At 41.1% G+C, this 25,743-nt stretch overlaps 1 protein-coding gene across 6 annotated transcripts in view; it reads right to left on the bottom strand.

Moving 5' to 3' along the window:
* The window catches only part of aopep (aminopeptidase O (putative)), a 93,117-nt gene that overhangs the window by 42,296 nt on the left and 25,078 nt on the right, over positions 1-25,743 (bottom strand). For all 6 annotated transcript variants that reach the window (XM_034296404.1, XM_034296407.1, XM_034296406.1 and 3 more), the window contains 6 exons: positions 16,407-16,626; positions 14,486-14,592; positions 4,865-4,967; positions 4,624-4,731; positions 3,669-3,712; positions 2,918-2,978 (listed from right to left, as the gene is read on the bottom strand). In XM_034296404.1, the coding sequence (XP_034152295.1) occupies positions 2,918-2,978; positions 3,669-3,712; positions 4,624-4,731; positions 4,865-4,967; positions 14,486-14,592; positions 16,407-16,626 (643 nt within the window). The remainder of the gene's footprint in view (positions 1-2,917; positions 2,979-3,668; positions 3,713-4,623; positions 4,732-4,864; positions 4,968-14,485; positions 14,593-16,406; positions 16,627-25,743) is intronic.

Consider the following 25,743-nt stretch of genomic DNA (forward strand, 5'->3'; position numbering starts at 1 on the left):
CACACAGTCGTTTCTTTGCCCAGGTGATGTCTGGCAAATGCCAGTTGTGTCTTTATATTATTTTTGGGAGCAGAGGCTTCTTTCTTTCTGACATCCCAGGTAAGACACGTTTGTGGAGTCTATTTCTGACAGTTGACTCATGCATTTCATAATTGTTTGGGACAAGAGAAGCCTGTAGATCACTTGATGTTACCCTGGGGTTACCACAAACTTCCATGAAAATCTGTCGATCAGCCCTTCTGCTGAATTTGGTAGGACAACCTGTCCTATGTAGATTGCCAGTGGTCTGGACTTTTCTCCTTTTGTAGATGATCTGTCGGACAGTGGGATGATGTACTTCAAATTGCATGGAAATGCAAACCCTCCCAGACTCCCAGACTCATGGCCATCAGTAAACGTTCTTTTGATGGCTTTGGTGAGGCCTCTTGAACTTGGCATGATGTGCTCACAAGTGATTTTAATTAAAGATAAAAAGCGTTTTTTCTTAAATAGGTCACCTTTATCAATTAATGTGAGTATGTTAATCAATGGATGTGGTTGGAATTTAGCCCAAATATTAATGTGTCCAAACACGTAAAATAAAATAAAAAGGAGAACTTCCCAGGGGGTGTACTTACTTTTCACATGACTGTATACTCTGTGTAGTGAGCTTTATGGTTTACAATGGCTGTGATGGCATGTGATCAAAAATAGCTAGTGTATTGCAATGCTAACAGCAATGACATCTGATAACAGGTACTGGTTTGAAACATTGTTCCCAAAATATCCTGGTTTCACAGAATTCTTAGTCAAAGAATTTAAGGAGATTCAGCACATTCCGTCCTGAATCCAGGAATATTCCAACTAAGACTTGCAGAAACCAGACCTTTTGGGGAAAATGTGTGTGATTTTCCATATATAGGTAGAGTGAATATAATTCCAATTTATCTGATCAAAATAGTCCTTCCCATGCTCTTGGGACTGGAGGGGGGCCCACCTCAGTAGCAACATGACCAACCCTCGGTTCATCTTCCTCACGCTGCCTTGTTGGTCATTTTATCAGCGGTCTAAAATAGACTGCAGTCAGTTCCCATTCCACTAGGCTTTTCTGGGCTGTGTGTCAATATCATTGTTTATTATTAGGTCTCTAAACTGCAATTTTCTATTTCCAGCCCCATTAAAGTACAATGTACAATTCACTTGAAAATAATGGATCAAGTCAAGGAATAAAAACGGTCTGTTTCTAAAAGGTTCAGATTGACCCAGGTGCTGCAAACCCTTAACAACACATCAGACATGAAAATAGAAGAAACTGACTCTTAGCCAATCAGCTGTCATTCCCATCCCCAATAAGCCAGTGTCAGCAAACACAGCCCTCCATCGACCTTCACTTATTCCGAGGTTGGGATGATGACGACATCAGCCTGGTGCATATTCCAGGAGGTGAAAGTTGCCAGACAGAGGAACACCACAAGGTAATTAAGAACTGTTACCATGGTGATTCTGAATAGTCATTAGAGTAGATTGATTGTTAGCTAATTGGCGGAGTAGGAGGGCTGTGACTAGAAGAGAACTGAAAGTTATCAGGCCATAAATGGTATCTGTGCACTGGAGGCTCCAAACGAAAAACATTTTACAGAAACATCCATATAATGTATGTCAATGAAAATAAAATTGTCAAGTGACACTGCAAAATACCTTATTTGAACACAGAATTGGGAGACAGGAGAAAGAAAGGGATTGAGAGAAAGGAAGAGGAAGAGAATAAGAGTAAGTAATAGAGACAGAGGTAGAGACAGTGAAAAAGGAAAAGGGGGGGGGGGGGTGTTAGTGAGTTTCAGCTCAAAATGTTAAACCTCTGCATCCTTTTATAAATCAGAAATGTATTGATACTAAACAGAATCACAATGTTTGTATAGTATCAAAATAACTACTGAAACAGTGAGGTACAGTGTCTATAGAAAGTTTACACCCCCTTGAACCAATTGCTACACATTAATATTTGGTGGAAATACAGCTGGCGTGGATTACAGATGGCAGCCGGTTTCATTTCAAATACTTTTTTGTACGATGCACCAATGCTTTCCCTGACAAGTGAAATGTCCTAATAACATAATGCTGCCGCCTGCATTTTTTGAGTGATGTGTTTTTTTGGTTTTTGATAAACTTCTTTAGTTTTAGTTAAATCCGACAATTAAATCACGTAGCTTCATTTTAATTACATACTGTAGCTACATAATCTCTTGTTTGTGTTGTTCCTTCTGACAAGATCCAAGGTTTCTTGAGTAATGGGTTCCTAGTTGCCACTTCAACAAACAAGCCACATGACACATGCACACTTTGACTTGGTCATAAAAGCATTTGGTACTATAGCCCAACAGAGAACTGCCTAATTTATCCTGAAATGATGTGATCACTACAATTTAACACAGGTGGAGGATAACGTGGAACTTGACTTCCAAGGCAATCGGTTACAATTGAGCTAATATAGGATTGCTATTACAAGGGTCGTGGAGACTTATCCAATTATGACATTGCTCTATTGCATTTTTTGAAATATTTTTACACAAATAGCATTAAAAGTGCATGGGGTATAGATAAAAAAAATGCTAATGGAAATGCAGGAAACTCTGAGGCAGTGGCATAACAGAATGATAAAATGTTCATGGTTACATCAGTGAGAAGAAAGTTTTTTTTGAAAGAACACGATTTGCATTTTCGGGGGTAAATTACCTCTTCAAGATGGATGCACTCTACTACAAGAAAACTTGCACATACTGTTTTTTACCTTTGGTTTCTGTCACTGATTCTCTTCCTTTCATAATATTATGAAACAAAATAACATTAACGGTGGTACGAATGACAGCGCCAGAGTCCAACCTCCACTTCAGCAAAGCACTCTAGGCTTTTTCTAGCCAATGTCAGCCACTCAGCTTACCTTAGGAATTCCTGGTCGATCCAGCCAGTCGGCATGAATAGCTTCAAGGGTGAGGCCTTGTCTGGAACACATGACAGAACATAATTATTATTGTCCATGTAACCAATTATTATTGGCAATGTTATTGCCTAAGATACAACAACAAAACACCATCCTGAGAAATTGTTATCGGAATGGTCCAAAATGTTAGTACAGGACAATTCTGGCTTACACCTAAACATTCACACTCATTCAAATGAACATGCCCACACAGATTCACACAAATCAGCACATGCTAACACACACGCACACGCACACACACACACACACACAAACACACACAGGTCTCCTAAGCCTGTGTGAGTCTCGTTCAGTCCATGGTGTTTACAGTTGGAGGCAGTAGACACAAATATTGACTGTCACTAACTCTCCTCCGAACTCTCGCTTTAATTCAATCTCCGCTCTGGACAGAGGCTACACTAGCGGCTAGGAAAAGAAAGCACTTCCAGAGGAGGAGTGAGCAGAAACAGTAGATATAAAGGGACAGGCAAGGATTAGGTGAGAGAAACAGAGGGAGGAATAAAGGGACAGAGGGTGAGGCAAGTAAAGGAAGGATAGCAGGAAGAGGGATGACAAATTGAGAAAAAGCAAGGGAGTGAGACAAGTAGCGAACAGAGTGCACATATAGGGAGCAGCTCTCCCATCGGAGTCCAAGAAATATCACTGAATCGGGGTTTAGTTGTCCATTTATGCATTACTCATATCTACTTACCTCTCTTTGTCAGGGAAGGTCTCCAGCAGCATTTGCAAGAAATCCTGAACCAAAACATAAAACATTAATTGCATGTCGTTTGGAGATGAAACGGTATACAAGTGCTGTATGTGGGTGAAAGGATTGACATTCTTTAAATAATTCTCTGTCTGGGAACCTAGGTCACTGCTTTGGGTCGGTTTGTGAAACATTCATTAACGAACGGGACCTGGGTTCCGGCACTGCAGGCAGCCACTGACAGCCACAAGCTTCTAGCGGGAGGCACACATCTCGACGTTTGGTAACGTAGAGTCATGAGGGGAGAACAGCATTTCCACAGAGACGGACCGCTTGAACCCTTTTAGCCCCTCCGCAGCCCACACTAACGGTCTCTCTGCCGTAGAATGCCGAGCGCATTAATGAGTTAACCACTATGGGGTGGACATGTGTAAGGGTTACCAGCAGCTCTTTCAGCAGTGCAGGAGTTTGACATATTAGTAATGAGTCGAGCACTGGAACGCAATACAGCTGCCTCATTATAGCCAGGTGTTTGAATCCTGGTTACGGCATACAAACAGTGCCTGGGGCCTGTTAGGGTGGTGCAAAATCGGGCCAGCACCCAGGGTGGACGGACGGTTTTTGGGCCAGGGCTGCCTTGCTCTTTGTGCTCTAGCAGTTATTTTTGGTACGTTGGGCGCCTGTAAGCTCAATCGTGGTTGCTGGCCCGGGGAATGTGTTCACCTCCAGCATGCGTGTCGGCCAAAACGTAACACCTGGGAGAGCAGTGTGATAAGAAGTGGAATCATTCTGGGAGACGTGTGGGTGGAGACGTCTCCTTTAACGACTCTCCCGAACCTGCTATAGAGTCATTGAGTCATTGCAGTGCAGCAAGAGCATAATCGCAAATTGGGAAAAATTTAATTGGGCTACACTTGCTTTTTCAATGAACCGTTACTAGTAATGCAGAAGCGTCTACCTGAGAGAGAATGAGTTGTCCATGGTATTTCATTACAAAGAGTTTGAAGAAACTGAGGAACCTTTCATCTTCTACTTTGCTGGCCAGGAACCTGAGGAGGAAGTAGCCCTAGAAAAGAACATGAGCACATAAACACACGGGGCATCAATCACCAAATATACACCTAGAAAAATAGGAGACAACAACAGATGGTTAAGTAACCATGACGCTCCGCTCTCACTACTAGAATTCTGGTCCTCACCTTGAGGTAGTGAACTTGCATGAAGTTTTTCTCAGGGTTGAGAGCATGTTTGACAAAGGATGACCCAGACTCACTGACCTGGCCTGTGCTTTCCATGTTGGGCCTACACACAGAAATAAAGTCAGTCAGAATGACACACAGTCAGAGCAGACACACAGTCAGAGCAGTCAGATAAATACAGACATGCTGTCAGACAGGTAATCTGATGCAGCACCATTACTCTCCGTCTTGGTCTAACAGCCCTTACACAGCCTGGACATGTGTTTTGGACTCACAGAAATGGTCTAATGTCCATATCTCATGTGTCTTGGCCCAAGCAATTCTCTTCTTATTGGTGCCCTTCAGTAGAGTAACTAGACCAAAAATGCCTGATTCGTGCAGTTTCCTCAGAACAGTTGATGTTGGGATGTATCTGTTACTTGAACTCTGTGAAGGATTTATTTGGGCAGTAATCTGAGGTGCAGTTAATTGCAGATTTCTGAGGCAGGTAACTCTAATGGACTGTGTCTTCCTTTCCTGTGGCAGCCCTCATGAGGGCCAATTTCACTAGCGCTTTATGACCACACTTGAAGAAACTTCTAAAGTTCTGACTCACTCAGGACTTAAAGTAGTAATGGACTGTTATTTCTTTTAGCTTATTTTAGATGTTCTTGCCATAACATGGACTGCTACAGTACAGACATAATGATGGTCTTCTGTATACCAACCCTACCTTGTCACAACACAACTGATGAAAAGCATTACGAAGGAAAGGAATTCCACAAATTGCATTTTAACAAGGCACACCTGTTAATTGAAATACATTCCAGGTGACTATGTCATGAATCTGGTTGAGAGATTGCAGAGTGCGCAAAGCTGTCATCAAGGCAAAGGTGGCTACCTTGAACAATCTACAATATGAAAAGTATTTTTGAAATACTGTTTTGAAATACTGTTTAAAACCTATTTTGCATTATTTCATAGTTTTGATATCTTCACAAATTTTCTACATGTGGAAAATACCTTTGAATGAGTAGATGTGTCCCAACTTTACTGGCATTGTACATACAGTACATACAAACAGTACGATTTTTCTATTAGTACACTGTGTCAAAGTACTTTCTTGCAGTTTTCAATGTTAGCCCAATGAATAGTTTTTTTACACAAGGCCTACACATTTAATTAACTGTTTAAATGTGTTTTCAGGAAAAGTGAGTCAACCAAGCAATATATATTTTACAATTTTAATTTTTTATCAAGATGTTACCATTTAAGTTCTGTAGCAAATGGCAGGGAAGCTAAACCATGTCTTTAGTCTATAAGGAAACACTGTATGCAATCCTCACTTTAACAGGCCCTTAAAGTGAGGATTGAGACAGTATACTAGTTAGAATTGACAGTCACAAGGACCAGTATTTAAGTCCAACTGATTAACTGTTTAATGGATTGGAAAATTGATGAGATTTATTTTTCTCAAAATGTGTATATATAGCTGTTTCGAGAATATTTTGGGTTGTTGCTATTCAGATGTTTTTCCTTTATGTGTAAATTATTAGAATTATTATTTGTTAAATTATCAATCAACTTGGTGTGGAAAACCGGATAAGGTAGAAAAACATTAGCAAGTACGCCAATAAATCAGCAGGAAGAATCGCCTCTCAACCCACATTCTCTAAATATAAATCTTCTGAAAGGGACAGATTAACTATGGGGCCCTCATGGGCCTGGATCTAAAAACCAGTATGTGGGTGTGTGTCTGTGTGCACGCGCATTTGTATGAATGTGAATGCATGTGTAAGTGATTACCTCCTCACATAAAAACTGTGTGTGTGTGTGTTCAAATTTGGATTTGAAAATTGACCGACTGAACTTGAACAACAACAACAACACCAGTCTTCAGAGGAGCAGTTTGCTGCTTTGGATGGGGAGTGCCAGTTTGGGTTGTCCCATCTCATCAAGCCTTCTAAAATGCTCGGAGCGCTGACAGCAAAACGACATGTTTATTTATTATATTTCACAACCTCTAATGGCTAACTGTAAAGCAACATCAGGTCTGGGAGGGAGGGCTTTTCTAGGAAGTCTATCCCACATCAAGAGGTCTGTCACTGGCCTGTACCCAACACTGGAACTGGGATCCTTTGACCCACAGTGCTACTGCTCCTAATGACACTCCTGGCCATTAAGTTGGTAATATATTGAAAAACTGACAGAGACACGGCTCATTGGGTCTAAAACTGCCATAGGTAAACAGAGGGCAAAACTAGCATTTTGTGCTACAAATGAGATCATAATTATGTATTTCTGTTGCTTCCCATAATTTGAGATTTCAACAGGTTGATTGGAATTATGGTGTCAGTAATTGTGCAGAGATTGCACTAGCAAAATGAGTAGTCGTGAAATGAATAGGGTTATTTCAGAAAAGAGCGGAGCAATCAGAATGTATGGGTGTGTGTTTTTACATTATTCATACAATAGGGCTGCACAATATATTGTTTCAGCATGGACATTACGATGTACGCATCCGCAATAGTCACATCGTAGAACGTGTGATTTAGTAAGGTCAACATATATCAGTCTACAATATAAACATTTTTCAAATGGAAAACTAGCATTATATCTGTCTGATATAACGTAAATTACTCAGATTTATGGGTTATTGGATATACAGTTAATAATAATAATAATTATTATTATTTTAAACACAGATTTTGTTGCTGCACGTGGTTGACATGAAGGCTCTGCTTGCACGTGACGAAATGATGAGCGAGGATCAGGCAAAAAAGGCCGAAATGGAGTATTTGGTTGCAAAAAGAAATGCTACAGACAGGATGATGTGGACCAAAAACAAGTACTTTGTCGAGAGTGCCTTGCAATTGTTCCCACAATACGACCAATTTGTTCGATCATTTAAGGCGGCACCACAAATCTTCGTATGATGAGTGCAAAGCATCTCAATGCCGTCCAAAGCAAAAAGGTTCCAAACGGCAGAGAAAAATCACAGATTCAATAACATTCCAAGTCGCCAAAGACATGGTACCAATTAAAACGGTTACCAAAGAGGGTTTTAAAAACATGATCCGTTTGTTTGACAAGCGGTATGTAATATCATCACGCAACTATTTTTTCACAAGTTGCCATCCCAGAGCTGTACGAGAAATGACACAAGTTGAAACAGAGCTGTCACAACTGGAATATTATACAGCAACAGTAGATTTGTGGTCTAGCTGGACAATGGAGCCCTACATAAGTCTGACCGTGCACTTTATTAATGAGGACTTCTACCTGAAAAGTCACTGTTTGCAAACTGCATTTTCCCAGAGGATCATACAAGTGAGAACATGGATGAGAGAAGCTTTAGCAGATTGGGGCCTAGATGAGATTTGTCTAATCTGTATAACAGCCAATGCCGCCAACATGGTGAAGGCTGCACCTTTGTCAGTCATAGGGCCACACCCTTATGGAATGTCAAGTCTCTTCACTAAGGCTTTCAGCTTCATGACATGATCGAAATCCTCACTTTTTAACCCCTGCCACACTTTTACACATTGTATTTCCAAATGCTTTTAAAGAAACTAACTGCACACCAGATGACCAAATCAACCAGCAGAATGTATGGACATACTTGTCTAGCACACATCCATCAACTAAACTTTCATGACAAGCACACAGTGAACTGTAAGATGAATATTCTTACTTCCTCTCACTTGCATGAAACAAAGTAGCAGTTTCAGTGTTTGTCGTGCCCACTATATTTCCCAAAAATATGATTGCCTCTTCAGGCCTGTTGGGCAGATTTAGAGTAGTAGTTGTAATGGAAAATGCACTTAAAAATGGCAAATCTACCACAGATGCAATGTCGCATCGTGAGCTGCCACAATGAAGACTTGTCTCAAGCTGATAAACACAGATATTAACAAGCTTTTACATTTATTTTGCAATTCTTCACCTGTTGTTGTAGACTTGGTATTTGTATACATGTTATCCTAGAGACAAATTGTAGCTGTTCAGGTAAAAATTTACATAGCCAACTAGACTGTCTAAAGAGAGCAATGCAGATTGGGTTTTATAGTAAACTTGAGTCTAAACAAATGTCCAAAAAAGTGACATTGCTGGCTAACTAATTACAGAAACAAAATGCTAATAAATGTCACAATATTGTTCTAATATTTAGTTGCATAATAAATGATTGTTTAAAAGATATATATATATATATATATATATATATATACACACTCACCTAAAGGATTATTAGGAACCCCTGTTCAATTTCTCATTAATGCAATTATCTAATCAACCAATCACATGGCAGTTGCTTCAATGCATTTAGGGGTGTGGTCCTGGTCAAGACAATCTCCTGAACTCCAAACTGAATGTCAGAATGGGAAAGAAAGGTGATTTATGCAATTTTGAGCGTGGCATGGTTGTTGGTGCCAGACGGGCCGGTCTGAGTATTTCACAATCTGCTGAGTTACTGGGATTTACACGCACAACCATTTCTAGGGTTCACAAAGAATGGTGTGAAAAGGGAAGAACATCCAGTATGCAGCAGTCCTGTGGGTGAAAATGCCTTGTTGATGCTAGAGGTCAGAGGAGAATGGGCCGACTGATTCAAGCTGACAGAAGAGCAACTTTGACTGAAATAACCACTCGTTAAAACTGCAAGATGCTATCCTATCAATATGGGCCAACATTTCTAAAGAATGCTTTCAGCACCTTCTTGAATCAATGCCACGTAGAATTAAGGCAGTTCTGAAGGCGAAAGGGGGTCAAACTCAGTATTAGTATGGTGTTCCTAATAATCCTTTAGGTGAGTATATATATATATATATATATATATATATACACACACACACAGTGGGGAGAACAAGTATTTGATACACTGCCAATTTTGCAGGTTTTCCCACTTACAAAGCATGTAGTCTGTATTTCTATCATAGGTACACTTCAACTGTGAGTGAAGGAATCTAAAACAAAAATACAGAAAATCACATTGTATGATTTTTAAGTAATTAATTTTCATTTTATTGAATGACATTAGTATTTGATACATCAGAAAAGCAGAACTTAATATTTGGTACAGAAACCTTTGTTTGCAATTACAGAGATCATACGTTTCCTGTAGTTCTTGACCAGGTTTGCACACACTGCAGCAGGGACTTTGGCCCACTAGTTCTGGGCTGATCCCTCACCTTCCTCATGATCATTGATGCCCCACATGGTGAGATTTGCATGGAGCCCCAGACCGAGGGAGATTGACCGTCATCTTCCATTTTCTAATCTTCCATTTTCAACAGTTGTTGCCTTCTCACCAAGCTGCTTGCCTATTGTCCTGTAGCCCACCCCAGCCTCGTGCAGGTCTACAATTTTATCCCTGATGTCCTTACACAGCTCTCTGGTCTTGGCCATTGTGGAGAGGTTGGAGTCTGTTTGATTGAGTGTGTGGACAGGTGTCTTTTATACAGGTAATTCGTTTTTTGTTTTAGATTGCGTCTCTCACAGTTGAAGTGTACCTATGATAAAAATGAAAGACCTCTACATGCTTTGTAAGTAGGAAAACCTGCAAAACCGGCAGTGAATCAAATACTTGTTCTCCCCACTGTGTATATATATATATATATTTACTGTCTGAATTTTCTTTTATGCAAAGCGGCTCTTTTTGCAACAGAATAAGGAAGTGAATAGGTCCAGTCAGTTGGCGTAATTCCTCTTACTGGTCCTGCACATTCAACATGCTGCCATTGTGCAGAAGGCAGGCCACAAATCACATCCAGATTTATAACGGCATTGTATAGTGTTTATACGACCTCACCACGCTACGCTTTAACTTTACTGGCCATGACTCACTGAGCCCTGCCTTGCTAATAACAGATGTACACAATTCACACACAGACATACAGACACACAGAGACACAGAGACAAAGAGACACAGAGACACAGAGACAAAGAGACAAAGAGACACAGACACACATTAAACAAACAAAAAAACAATACAAAGTGAAGAGTGAACCTTGTAATGTCTGCCGTTGAACGTGATGATAGTTTTGGTTAAAATGTCAGTTTAGAGAAGATAAACTCAGGCTGCCAATACTGAGCCTTTGAAGGATCAGTCTGCTCCAATACACATGCAGGGCAGGCGCCCGGCTAGCCGATCAATACACTCCCCAACCCTGACTACGTCTCACAGCTTTATGCTATTGAAGGAGGCTAGGGTAGAGAAAGGATAAAAGACACGGACAGATTCTTCATGACAACCCACTCTGGAAATGACAAAGAGGCGAAATGCGTGCATGTACCCACAAACACAGACACACACAAACACAACACTCATCATGAAAACGCGGAGTATCTGTGCAATCTATCTATCTGACGCTGCTTCTCCTCTCAGCCATCCGGGCGATTGTTTGTGATTGTTTCCGGTTACATAGGGCTGGTCAGCTACCTGATTTGTCCTTTTCCAACCAGTTAATGGAATTTAAACTGCATTAGGGCAAGTGAGATTGGGGGACAAGAGGGGATGAGATTGGAAGAGAGGAAATTACAGTGTTCGGTTAGCTCAGTGTGAACTAAAGAGGAAAATCATCAGCTTGAAATCACAGGAAACACACTATATGTGTTTGTCTCGGTGTGACTGTGATTGTGTGTGTGATTTTGTGTGCATTATCACCAAATTGAGGAGGGAAAAAGAGCCTATAAAATGTATGTATCTATAACGAAAACTAGCAATGGTTGGGTTTACCAAGGGAGATGTAAAGATGCAGAAGACATAGTTGATATAACAGATTGTAGGTAACTAATTACACTTAAGTTACTGTGGGTTACTAATAACTCCTCTAGGTTAGCTTACCTAAGCCAGGTAAAAAAATAAAAATCATTAACCTGGGAAATGAAGATGTCCTGAGGATGTCCATGGGGGGCCAATGACCCAACCACGTTGCTCGCAGGCAATTACTCTTCACCACTGTTCAAGCCAGAGCTCTCACCTTTTCCTCTAGTCCTTGGATGTGTCTTCTGTTGTCATTTCTCTGGGAGTGCTGATGTGATGTGAGGCAGGCTTCTCTTCCTCTTGCGCCATCCCTGCCAACCCCCCCCCCCCCCCCCCCGCCAGGGCCCGAATGTCTGTGTCCACAGGTGATAAGACTGACCCATTTTTAGACAGGAGCATATCTCCCTTGAGCAGTCTGTGTGTGTGAGTTCAGAGTGGGGGGTTACAGACAGAGAGAAACTGAATGTGTTCACTATGTGTGTTAAAAGATGCAACAGATGTGTGGAGACAGATTCATCATAGAGCTGTTCGACAAAGGATCGCACCCATTACAATATCCAAGACGGATGACTGGTTTCAGGCATGTGTGCGTACACACGTGTGTATTCATTCTTGGGGGGGCGTGGCCACAGTGTGTGTGTGCGTACACACGTGTGTATTCATTCTTGGGGGGGCGTGGCCACAGTGTGTGTGTGCGTGCATGTGTGTGTGCATCTCAAAGGATATCAGAGGCTATTACCAGAGCGGACATCACTTTATGTCACACACACAGGTCTATAGCCCCCCAAGGAGCTTCCTTACGTCTACAGATTACACAGGTCTCAGTGTGGAAACCGGATAAGGTAGAAAAACACTAGCAAGTACGCCAATAAATCAGCAGGAAGAATCGCTTCTCAACCCACATTCTCTAAATATAAATCTTCTGAAAGGGACAGATAAACTATGGGGCCCTCATGGGCCTGGATCTAAAAACCAGTATGTGGGTGTGTGTCTGTGTGCACGCGCATTTGTATGAATGTGAATGCATGTGTAAGTGATTACCTCCTCACATAAAAACTGTGTGTGTGTGTTCAAATTTGGATTTGAACATTGACCGACTGAACTTGAACAACAACAACAACACCAGTCTTCAGAGGAGCAGTTTACTGCTTTGGATGGGGAGTGCCAGTTTGGGTTGTCCCATCTCATCAAGCCTTCTAAAATGCTCGGAGCGCTGACAGCAAAACGACATGTTTATTTATTATATTTCACAACCACTAATGGCTAACTGTAAAGCAACATCAGGTCTGGGAGGGAGGGCTTTTCTAGGAAGTCTATCCCACATCAAGAGGTCTGTCACTGGCCTGTACCCAACACTGGAACTGGGATCCTCTGACCCACAGTGCTACTGCTCCTAATGACACTCCAGGCCATTACGTTGGTAATATATTGAAAAACTGACAGAGACACGGCTCATTGGGTCTAAAACTGCCATAGGTAAACAGAGGGCAAAACTAGCATTTTGTGTTACAAATGAGATCATGAGTATGTATTTCTGTTGCTTCCCATTCTTTGAGATTTCAACAGGTTGATTGGAATTATGGTGTCAGTAATTGTGCAGAGATTGCACTAGCAAAATGAGTAGTCGTGAAATGAATAGGGTTATTTCAGAAAAGAGCGGAGCAATCAGAATGTATGGGTGTGTGTTTTTACATTATTCATTCAGCACTGTCTTAATGCCAAGTTTACCTACACCAATTAACTAATAACCCCGTTCTTCAATGTCTTACTCCTTTGTCAGTCATAGGGCCACACCCTTATGGAATGTCAAGTCTCTTCACTAAGGCTTTCAGCTTCATGACATGATCGAAATCCTCACTTTTTAACCCCTGCCACACTTTTACACATTGTATTTCCAAATGCTTTTAAAGAAACTAACTGCACGCCAGATGACCAAATCAACCAGCAGAATGTATGGTCACACTTGCAATGTCGCATTGTGAGCTGCCACAACGAAGACTTGTCTCAACCTTCTTCACCTGTTTATGTAGACTTTGGTATTTGTATACATGTTATTCTAGAAACAAATTGTAGCTATTCAGAAATGTACATAGCCAACCAGACTGTCTAAAGAGAGCATTGCAGGTTGGGTTTTATAGTCAACCTAAGTCTAAATAGATGTCCACAAAAGTGACATTGCTGGCTAACTAATTACAGATACAAATAGATGCAAATAAATGTCACAATATTGTTCTAATATTTAGTTGCATACTTTTACTGTATAAACCATAGAAGGGTGTGATGTTGTGTAAATTTTCCATTTACAATCCATGCTGACTGGCTGATTCCACCCTTGACAATACAGCAGTGTTTCCCAATCCTGGCCCTTGGGACCCAAAGGGGTGCACATTTTTGTTTTTGCCCTAGCACTCGCCAACCTGTTTTAAATGTTGCCCTACCACTTACACACTTGATTGACATAATCAACCTATCACCAAGTCTTTATATTGGATCAAGTGTGTGAGTAATAGGGCAAAAACATGCACCCCTTTGGGTCCCCAGGACCAGGATTGGGAAACACTGCAATACAGATGTCAAATGAGTATCTGTGTCTCTTTGTGGCCACACCTGCCCCACCTGAGTCTGAGGAATGCACTGTTATGTTAGCTCTACTCATATACAACACATGCCCGCGAATACACTTACTGCCCAACCCACCAGCTATCACCAGAGCTCAAACCATGTATTGGACAATTACTAATGCTACAGACACAACGGCTATAAATCAGTGGATTAAATTGACAACACTGAAAGAAAAATGGTAAGGGGTGGACTACAGACAAACAACAAACCTGTCAGTCAAATCGACAGACAGGCCAGTTAACCAATGAGAAATTGACCTGAGGATTTGCAGCTGGTCCTCTGAGTTTTGTAGTTCCTCGGAGAGCCTCCTCCACCTCAACAATGCCTTGAGTTTAGACTGCTCGTCTGTCTCAGTTCTGGACAACTAGACAAAGAGAACAGACAGACAGAGAGAACAGACAGACAGAGAGAACAGACAGACAGAAACACAGTGATTGTAAAATGGATGGAGGGGAGGTCAGAAAAAGACAGAAAAGAAATGGAGAAAGGGAAGAGCGAAAGCAACTAAAATTTACAATTCAAACTTCATAAACTTGATAGTGATAAAAATTTTGACACAAAATAAGTTGGAGCCAATTGGGTTTCCTACTGTTTTAGCCTATAATTCTTGTTTTAGGAGCAAAATAGAGCGCTGTATAGGGGACATGGTTCTATGTGAGAAGCCTCCCATGCCAGGGTTGAACTGTTTACCCTGAGCAAAGCCCATGTCATTAAAACGACATGATTAAAGAGCATAGAAAAAAATATTCTGAGTAATTCTATATGGCGAGGGGAAGGGAGTGGGAGGATTGTAACTGTACAGACATGAAACAGCTTCATCCTCCTCTTTCTCCTTCTTTTCAATGACTTTATGATGGGACCAAGATTTCTACTTCATGTGGGAACAAAATGTTCCATAACAGTAAGTCTAATTGGCTTTGGATGCAATCGGCTCAGGAGTTTGGGTTTACAAATGGTGCTTGTTACAATTTGAAATGTAAAGCAGAGTTGAGTCAGTTTACCAAACTACTCTGGAGGGTATTAACACAGAATAACAATGTTTGGTGACATTATATGGAGAGAAAAGGATAGGGAGATTTTTCTTTGTGTGGAGTGGACATAAAAACAATCCTCTTCATAATTTTAGCCTTCTGTTCTCGTTTTTCTTTGTACCTATTGATCCTTCGTTTATTCAAAGGACGCTTTTGAGATGCAGTGCGAGAGTTTGCACCAGCAAATAACACCAAGCAGTGAACAAAATAACTATTATATTTCAAATGATTGGGAAGGCACATAATCATGCAGATTGCAAAACTTTGTTGAAATAAAATGTCCCTTAAAAGACACAACTTTGAAGAAAGGTCTAAAATTAAATAGTGCCTCAGGGTGTACTAGGTTTTAGTGTTTTTGTTTAGTTTTTTCAAACAGACCTGTGCTTAATAATGTCCCCCTCAAATCCCTTTCCCTATACATCAGAAACCAAATAGTGCTTCAGGATTATCCTGTTCAGTAACCTGCTGTTACCCATCTCTCCTCTATCTGGCCTGCATAGTCCAGTAGATCTGCTGTTACCCATCTCTCCTCTATCTGGCCTTCATAGTCCAGTAGATCTGCTGTTACCCATCTCTCCTCTATCTGGCCTTCATAGTCCAGTAGATCTGCTGTTACCCATCTCTCCTCTATCTGGCCTTCATAGTCTAGTAGATCTGCTGTTACCCATCTCTCTTCTATCTGGCCTGTATAGTCCAGTAGATCTGCTGTTACCCATCTCTCCTCTATCTGGCCTTCATAGTCTAGTAGATCTGCTGTTACCCATCTCTCTTCTATCTGGCCTGTATAGTCCAGTAGATCTGCTGTTACCCATCTCTCTTCTATCTGGCCTGCATAGTCCAATAGACCTGCTGTGCTCTGGCCCAGATTGGTCCTCAAAGTATGTCTGAAGTCCTCGCTAATCTGCAGGTTGCCATAGCAACAAACACAATAACTCATAGCTATGTCATCCCTCCACGTATTTTCCTTTGGACTGACTTGGGGTGAATATTTCCATTTAACCCCAGATCCAGGATCAGCTCTTACCCCAGCGCCAAATCCTAACATCAATCACGACACAGGGAAATGCATGACGAGTATCTGGGAGTAAACAAATCCAAGTCCAGGACTCTTTGATTATTTGACAACAGAGCGCTGACGGTCTGGTACCTGCTGTGCCCGGGCCCAGATCACATCTTCCAAGTAGGTGGCGAATCCCTCACTGATCCACTCCTCAGTCCAGTCCCGGGCCCCGATGGCCAGGCCAAACCACGAGTGGGAGAGCTCATGGCACAGACGAGACCCGCACAGAGACAGGCCCGGCTGTACTCCTCCAACTCCATCCCTCTCTCCGCACAGCACACTCTGGGACAGGAATATGATGTGGGGGCTGGAGGGATGGGGGTTACATTGAATACACATGAATATACATGTACATGGGCAAGCAGGGGGGAAAAAAACTACTAATCATGTAGGTATTAGCATAAAAAGAATTTACATAGTATGTAAAGAGAACAACAAAGACCCGCAGAATACTTCAACATCACTAATCATGCACAGACGGAGAAAGAGATGAGGATTGGTGGAAAACCTATAATTACAGGGGAGGAGAACACAGCCCTAACGACGCCATGACACGTGTGTGCTTGGGTGAGTGCGTGACGATTGGGGAGTGTGTCCTGGTTTTACTATACTTGCGAGGACCGGAATCCTGACAGGGAAATTTGACCATGTGAAACATGTACATTATTGACGTAGGGGTTTGGGTAGAGGTTACAAATGGAACAGAGTTAAACAGTGTTTGTGTGTGCTTGTATTACTATCTAAAACAATTAAAATCATGTGTCTATTTCTGTCTTAATAAAAAAATATTAAGAATAGGGCTGAATGGTGAGAGTTTAGATTTAGAATTAGTATTAGATTTTAAGTTAAGTTTAGATTTCAGATTGAGATTAATAATTTGAGGAAAATAGGACTTTGAAAGGGAATACTATCCCTTTCAAAGGATAGTGAAACATAAATGTGTGCAACAGCTCCTTCACTACAGCCTAACCTGATCAGTGTTAATCCTTCCGTAAAAACATAACGACAAAAAAGAAAGCTGTTTGTGAAAAAAACACATTCATCATTGGAAGCTTAATTAAAACCGTGGGGGTAGAAAGTGCTTCAACCACTTGGAGAGGGTCCCGAACGTACCCAAGGGGCTCTGAGATTTGGGAGGCAGACTGTGCATGGGTGAAAGGTCACTACACTATACCAGGTAGGAGCCTGAGACTGGTCCTGTGTTGTACACAACACACTTATCAGAGCTGGATTATTCATCCAGTCAGAAGGATGATATGGTACACACACGTTGGTTCTACAGGGAGAAATAGCATTAACAACCCTTTAGGAATACACAGCTGTGAAACAATGCTCACCAACTGTACATGCTATCAGAAATTTGATCCAATCTAAGTTGAGTAAGGGGGAGAAGAACCAACACTGGTTTCTATGAAGGTCAGCACATTCTCCTGGCATTCCAGCGTAATGCTTAAGAAATGGGAGACAGGTTTAGTAAATAGTCCAAGCTCTGATTTAGATGACGATCTGCCCTTCCCATAACGTTAAGACCATTATTTGTGGCTAATGAAATCACCCACATTAAGATTTCCCCCTCAGCGGTCAACATTAGGTTGGATCAGGATTTGGAAAGTTTCTCTGGCTACTAGGGTTGACAGTGACCAGCCAAAACAAACAGTCAACATTACTTGATCATAAACTCACTAATAAGCTAGCATTAATATAGAGTTTGGTTATGAAATATATTATGTTTACGTTTAGTGCTACCATTTACACAATGTATGGTTGCCCCATGAAAGACATTTTGGTTAATGGGTTATTATGGTGTAAAATCATAATTTTATGTAATTTTATAGGTGCTTTGTGTAACATAACAGAATGACAGAAAATAATGTGATAATCAGTTGGGTGAATAATCAGCATTATAAAACATGTTCTGAGATTTCTGATTTAAAAAGGTTTCCAGATTTAAAAGTGTAAAACAATGCCACTTAAAATAATTTAAGATTACCATATTTTTACCAAATACCAAACTGATATCCATTTATCTACCAAATATTAACGTATGGGGTTGGAATACTTTCAAGTATTGAAGTATCATATTTCAGTTTTTGAAAGAATTCGAACAAATATTTCCAAATGTCACCTTACATTAATTGAAATCCAGTTTCAGTGTTTAAATATTATACATCTAAATTATAATATAACATTTGTAATTCAGTGATGAGTTACAAGGATCTGGATGAGGTCATTCTACCCACAACCTATAGGGAAACATGATTCATTTATAGTATGCGGTTACAGTACGCTGTAAAAATGTTTTTTGACAGGAATTGCAATTTACTCACAAAAAAAACCCACAGTCCAGCTATAAATAAAGATGTTGAAATTATTTGTTAATGTAACTTCACAAAATCCAACGTAATATGTTGCTCAAGTGGTAAGCATTGTATAGATAATCAAATAATAAGAAGAAATGTACAAAATAAAATGATAACACTCAGTGGAAGTCAGTTTCGATTTGTCCAATAATGTGAAAATTACTTTGACACTGTGAGCAAAGCTGATACATACCAAAAGTGGAAATTGTACAGAAAGCTGTCGCTACTAAATGTTAATGTATGGGCATGGAATACCTATTCAAGCATCATATTTCAGCTTTTAAAAGAATTCAAACAAATACTTCCAAAAATAAAACTAATGTCACATTAAATTAATTGTTCTTTATTTTTTTATGATATTAAATATTAGTGTTATCTTTCTCTATCTTTTAGTTGGGAAATCAGTTAGCAATAGTAGGATTTTAGCAGCGGAGGAGTGGGGGGAGGTGTTTGCATCCATGAGAGAAAGCTCAGCTCCGACCACTGTAAAAGGTTTTTTTGACAGAAATTGCAATTATAAAATACTCATGAAAAAAAACATTCAGCCCAACTAAAAATAAAGATGTGTGAATTTAATTTCCACAAAATCATGGATGCCGCATCCTCTGGGCTAAAGAGGAGAGGGACCATCCGACATATTATCAGCACACAGTTCAAAAGCCAGCATCTGTGATGGTATGAGGGTGCATTAGTGCACATGGCATGGGTGACTTGCACACCTGTGAGTGAAGGCACCATTAATAATGAACAATATATACAGGTTTTGGATCAACATATGCCGCCATCCAGACTGTGTCTTTTTCAGGGAAGGCCTTGCTCATTTCAGCAAGACAATGCCAAACCACATTCTGTACGTATTTCAACAGCATGGCTCAGTAGTAAAAAAAGTGGATGCTAAACTGGCCTCTATGCAGTCCAGATCTGTCACCCATTGAACATTTAGTGCATTATGAAACAAAAAATACGACCAAGGAGACCCCAACATTTTGAGCAGCTGGAATCCTATATCAAGCAATAATGGGAAAACATTTCACTTTCAAAACTAGTGCAATTGGTCTCCGCAGTTCCCAAATGCTTACAGAGTATCATTAAAAGAAGAGGTGATGCAACACAGTGGCAAACATGCCACTGTCCCAACTTTTTTAAAGCGTGTTGCCGGCATCAAATTCAAAATGGGAATGTATCAACATTTGATGTTTTCTTTGTACTATTTTCAAATAAATATAGGGCTAAATGATGTCAAATCCATGTGTGAAAAAGTTTGTTGTGTCATTAGGTGCAATGGATAAAGATAAACGGATATAAATTCTGTCAGGCAAATTATGTTCAATGATGAGATCAATTTTAATGGTACAGACAGACACAGGTCCTAACATGTTCGCAGAAAAACCTCCCGTTGATGCTGGTGGAAAGTTGTGCTCAAACTACCCACAGACATATAGGTTACACAAACAAATCATCAGTTACATAAATCAATGCAAAACATAAAAATACTCCAGAAGAAGTGATATAATTACAGACTAGACAGGATTTGAAACACCATAATAGCATTTAGAAGCATTAGCAATAGGAAAAAACACCAAAAGAGAATGAATTTAATGAGAACACCAAAACAGTGTTTTCAACCTTTTCCTGTAGTGCTCCCAGTCCCATTCAAGTTCATCACAAACTCACCTGTCTGATTAGAAACAGCTGCGAAGCCAATTGTCCAAACACCTTTTGTACCCTACAATGGCTAAATGAGCTGTAATTTCTAAATGTTCATTGAATGTGAATTAAAGTGTGTTCAAATTAAAACTGACAGTATACAATTTAACCCCATAGTCATTATATAATTTTAAATCCAAATTGGAATATAGAGCTAAAAAATGTGTCACTATCCAAATACTTGGATGGCCGAGATGGAGATGTACATACAGGTGGTGTTGTTCTTATGACAGTAGTCAAATACCATTAACTTAAAATGAAGGTTTGCCTTCAATTGGTTGCAGCTCAGTTGACACAAGTTTGTTATAAAAAAGATATATTATCAGTGCACAAAGCCAAGAATGTCACCAAAATAATTGATCATCATCTGACTACTTTTGAACCATGAGAAGCAGTCGTTCTGGTCAAATGGTACAGGAAAATGGCCTATCACAAAAGCTTATCACAACATTTCTGCTTCCGAATGCCAACAAAGCAATGCTACACCTCAACCCCTCCTCCACATTTACTGGGTTGGTTGAAAGGACCAGAAGAGATTCTCCCGTGACATTTTTTTTTCTTCTCCTCATCAACACCATTACATGGGGGATCTAGTTTCAGGCATTTCTTTGAGAGCTCGCTACGTAAGGTTATACCCAACCCTACCCTGAAGGGGCTGAGTGTGAGTGAGAGACAGACTATTCTTCACACAGCACAGCAGAAGAATGGGAGTAGGGTCAGAGGTGCAAATGAATGGGCTTCTCTATTCCTGATCGTGTAACTGGAGCCGGCTGTGTTTATTCCGTTCAGATGTTCTAGAACTCTGTACACTTCAAATGTTCACTTGCCAGGCAGGCAACCTCAAACTTAATAAACATACCAGTACTGAGATAACATCGGTTATTTCCTGCCTAAATGTTTCATTACTGAGTTATAAGCTGCGACCCACAATTTGGCAGAAAGATAGAGGACATGGATCTAGACCAACTTGAATCAGTATTCATCATTTCCCATTTACCATAAAAGTAAATTGTGGGAGGCAGGGCATTTGCTATACATATGAGTGTGGGTGTGTGCGTTTGTGACTTGGATGTGGGTCTGTGTTGCGTTAACACACCGTTCTTTAAAAGCATATGAACATCCACAAACATCTAAACTGCATCTAACATCTGTTTTTTTTTTTTGGTGGCTAATAGCCGTGAGGAACAGTAGTACTGATTCTGTTAAGATTAGCTTCATGACTGTATTTATGCCATAATCTTGTTTCCCCACAACTAGATAAGTGGGCCTTTTGTTGTTGGCTCCGGCAGTATGTGTGTGTGTGTGTGTGTGTGTGCGTGCGCACGAGTGAATGCTCACAACAAAGACAGTCTTTCAGGGACGTTGCCCTCACATGCTCTTACGGAGGAGGTGGAATCCGTCAGTGACAAACCGAGTCGTCCCACCAGTGGGGGTGGTCACACAACAACAGCAACATACACACCCATGACACAAACACACACACACACACAAATACAAATACACACGGCAATAAAGGACGAGAACACAGACTGTCCCTCAGTGACTACTAGGATCTGTCACATTCTTACTCAAAGTGACCTGCATATGGCATTGGAAATTAAATCAAATATCATGTCTAGTTTAACGGTCAATTATTTCCCTCTTTAGCGCTGTGAAGCAAATAAAAAACCCAAAGCTAGCGACAGTCCAGGTTGGCTGCAAACTCGGTGTAACAACCCAGTTCCCTGTTGTCCAAAAAAAATTTAAAAAAGGAACTTCCTGCCATGGAGGGAAAGTCTGGCTAAAGTTTTAGAGGTGTTAGAGAAGAGATTCAGATTTAGTGCAAAACCAATGAAAGTGCGTTTCGCTCCTCCATTCCTCCATCCATAATTCATCTCTCCATCCTGACCAGAGTTAGTTTGTTCCTAAGCAGCGGGGCGGCTGGATACATTATGCAGCAGCAGGTCCTATCAGACCTCTGTAATGACATCCCAGCAGCACGCTTCCATGGGGAGCCAGTGGGTCGGGGAAGTGGGGGGGGGGGGTGTATGACTGATACTCTGACTGTCCCAAGAGGCAGATTGACTTCAGTTTAAAGAGCACCACACACACAGACACACAACCATCTACACACACACATGTATAAATACACAAAAGCCACACCAAGCTCAAAATACATTTCTCAATTCCATATTTTGGTTGTATTTTAGAAGTGGATGATTTATTTGTCAGCTACCGGTCTTTTAAAATGATTACTTTTTTAAAAACAAATAAAACAAACTCGATCTGTGGCCCTATCCACATACAGCTCCGGAAAAAATTAAGATACCATGGCAACTTCTTCTTTCCTTTCCAAAAAAGTCGAAAAGGAAAGTTGTGAGTGAAGAACAGAAGCATTCAATTTGCAGTGGCATCTTAATTTTAACCCTTCTGTATCTTTAATCACAGAATGTTGTTTCTTTCCTCTACTGAGAATGAAATATGTATTGGTAAATTCTATACAAAATACTGTAAGATCTTAACAATGGGTGGGTGGTATTTTGGTACAAAACATGTCTGCCTTGTGTTTATATTCTAAATAACATCAATCATGAATAATAATGTTACACAACAAGCCATTGGAGAAAAAAGGATATTTCGAGGGGGCAGGAAAAACTATCTTTGGGTCGGCATCTTAGAAAGAGCTAGTTGGATAAAGGCTCATTTCATCCTCATTCATTAAATTACACCAAAGCGTATTGTGAGAGAACGGTATCATGGGGGCTCGAGGACCCAGAGGTGAACCCAGGTGAAGGGGTGAGTAGGGTAGAGAACCTTCAATACACCTGCTGTCACTGACGGAAGTCTTGTCTCTACCCTAATTAGCAACCTCAGCATGGAACAGCAATCGGGAAGAGAACGTCACTACTCCCAGTTGAAACGCAGATCCTCCTCATCAATTTAATGCACTGCCTAGTTCCACTAGACCTAAGGTATGTGTACGTTCTCTTGTCAAATGACAGAGCAGTACAGTGTAAAGGTTTTACCCGGCCCTTTTAGAACCAGCTTTGTCTTTATGTCCTTAAATCATGGTCTAGGACCAGGAGGGTCCTTTTTGTACCTGCACCACGAATAGCTTTTTTGCCTTTCTTTGAACCTTTTACAGTATATGAAAATAATTGTTTTATTATTTTCAAAGATTATAACTCATTTATTATAATTTATTTCATTCTGGGGACACAAAAAAGCTATTCCTAGTCAAATGTGTATCTTTTGGAAACCTAAACCTAACCATGACCCCAATCTTACCCTAAAGCTAACTCAAAATTGAATTTTAACCCCCTAACCACACCTTTTTGCCTAAACTCAAACTATGAGTCACAAATAGCCTTTTTCATAGTGGGAAGAAATGTCCACATGATCAAACTGTCCTAGTTTCACTTGGACATTTTGGGGATTTGCATTCCCGATCAGTTCAGAAAAATGTGAACACACACCTATGAGGTCCTAAGCCTCAATAAGCCCGAATTTCAGATAGAGTGGCGCTGGCTTGTGGGTACCATTGTCTGTTGTTTTATTTCTCCCTCTGACTCTGTGGGCTTATTTTAGACACAGGGGCCTATTTGACCAAACTCCTACCGCCCTCTGTCCTTTTTATAACAAGTCTGACTTCAAATGTCTGGCATTCCAGGGCTGGCGGAGGATCAGTTGTGTGCTGTTGTGCCGTGCTCCGTTCCCAGGCTGGCCCCAGAGGACCGCTGAATGCCACACCATGTAGGGCCACATCACATGCGCCAGGGCAGGGCCCCCGGCCCCTAGCACCACCACTTGCATCACGTCCTGAAAATACACAGCGCTGCCGCTATCAGAGCCGCTAGCAATGAGAAGACAGTCTGTGGTGAAGACCCGGCACGAACACAGACAGACTCGCCCCACCTCACATTACCTCTCCCACACAGTGGTCTACCCACAGCTGGTTCTAGCTGGGCAGGTATGTGTGTGTGTGTGGTGATCTCCGGACCAAAGTAATGGGATCCATATGGATCACGGCAAGACAGCACACACACGTACACACCGGGGCGGTAGAGACACTAGAGGGGACGCCACTCAGGCGGTTCTGATGCGTAGTGCGACCCCTTTTCTCTGGCTATTCATTTGATTGTTCCACCACATCCTTGTTCAGTGGCCCGATGCCTGTCAACATACAATGCAGAGTAAAGACACATAAAACCCAGACACACTGACAGACACCAAGACCCACACTCCCACCCCTGGAGACACACACTCACAGACACTAAGACACACAACCTCACAGACACCAAGACACACGCTCACTGACATCAAGACAGACACCAAGACACACACACACTCACAGACATGGAGAGAGTCTAAGTTGGGCTGGGTTCTGAAGCGATAGCAGATGTTACTCCTATCCACTGTGCTGATGGTTTGGAAGTGTTCCGTAAAGTCCAGTCATATCCTCAAAGGCTTATGACCATGATGTCATGGATGAGGAATGTTCATTTAGTAACGTGTCAGGATGTTGGAGAGATCAGAGTGAGGAATCTCTTCTCCTACTTCACAATCTTTTAGAAAACAGGAAACACCGTCCTCCAGGGGACTCTGAGTACAGCATTGGGGCTGTTAGAGACAAAACAGGCATGCACAAACGGAAACACTTGTCCCTAATTAAAGAAAACTATCAACCCTTATCAATGTTATTATCTTTTCATCTGGGGCAGACTACTTTATGACACATAAACTGGCCACTAGTGCAACAACAAGTGCTAATAAATTCGAAAAGTCGCCCTCCAGCCAATCTTCCAGTGTTCTCTAGATTTTTTTTTTTAAATCAAAGGATGGAAGCCTATGAGTGACCCAGTTTAATCCTGCAATTAATTCACAGTGCCAAAATAAAAGGTTGCTTAGAAGTTGAAGGCTTTTGGCTACAACTAGCTAGCTAGCAATATGTTGACATTGAATTCACCCTCCCATTGTAGTACCCAATACTCCTGCAAACAGTCCCAGCCAGACAGCTTTGATAGGATGTAACCTAGCTTTACATACGACGAGGAGAACTTTAGCAGCTAACTTGAAGGCTGACATTTCTCATAAAATGTTAATCATTGTTTTGTGTAGTGCAAAACTACAGGACCCATCTATGGTGGTAATGTCTAAATCTGGGTGTACTTCAGTGTCTGAATGCTTACACAGCATAAACAGGCAAGCTAGCTTAGCTAAACTGTCAGAATACAGCAGTGATCCAGCTGGTGGTTTCATAGCAACGGCTTCGCCGGCCCAAATTCTTTCGGGTGAAGTTGGAAAACTGGCTCTGCCGGCAGCTTGGGAAGGGCAGGGGTAAACAACTCCAGGATTTTTGGAATCGACTCAGACCCCTG

Source organism: Esox lucius, chromosome 13, assembly GCF_011004845.1.
Source record: "Esox lucius isolate fEsoLuc1 chromosome 13, fEsoLuc1.pri, whole genome shotgun sequence".
Classification (NCBI taxonomy): domain Eukaryota; kingdom Metazoa; phylum Chordata; class Actinopteri; order Esociformes; family Esocidae; genus Esox; species Esox lucius.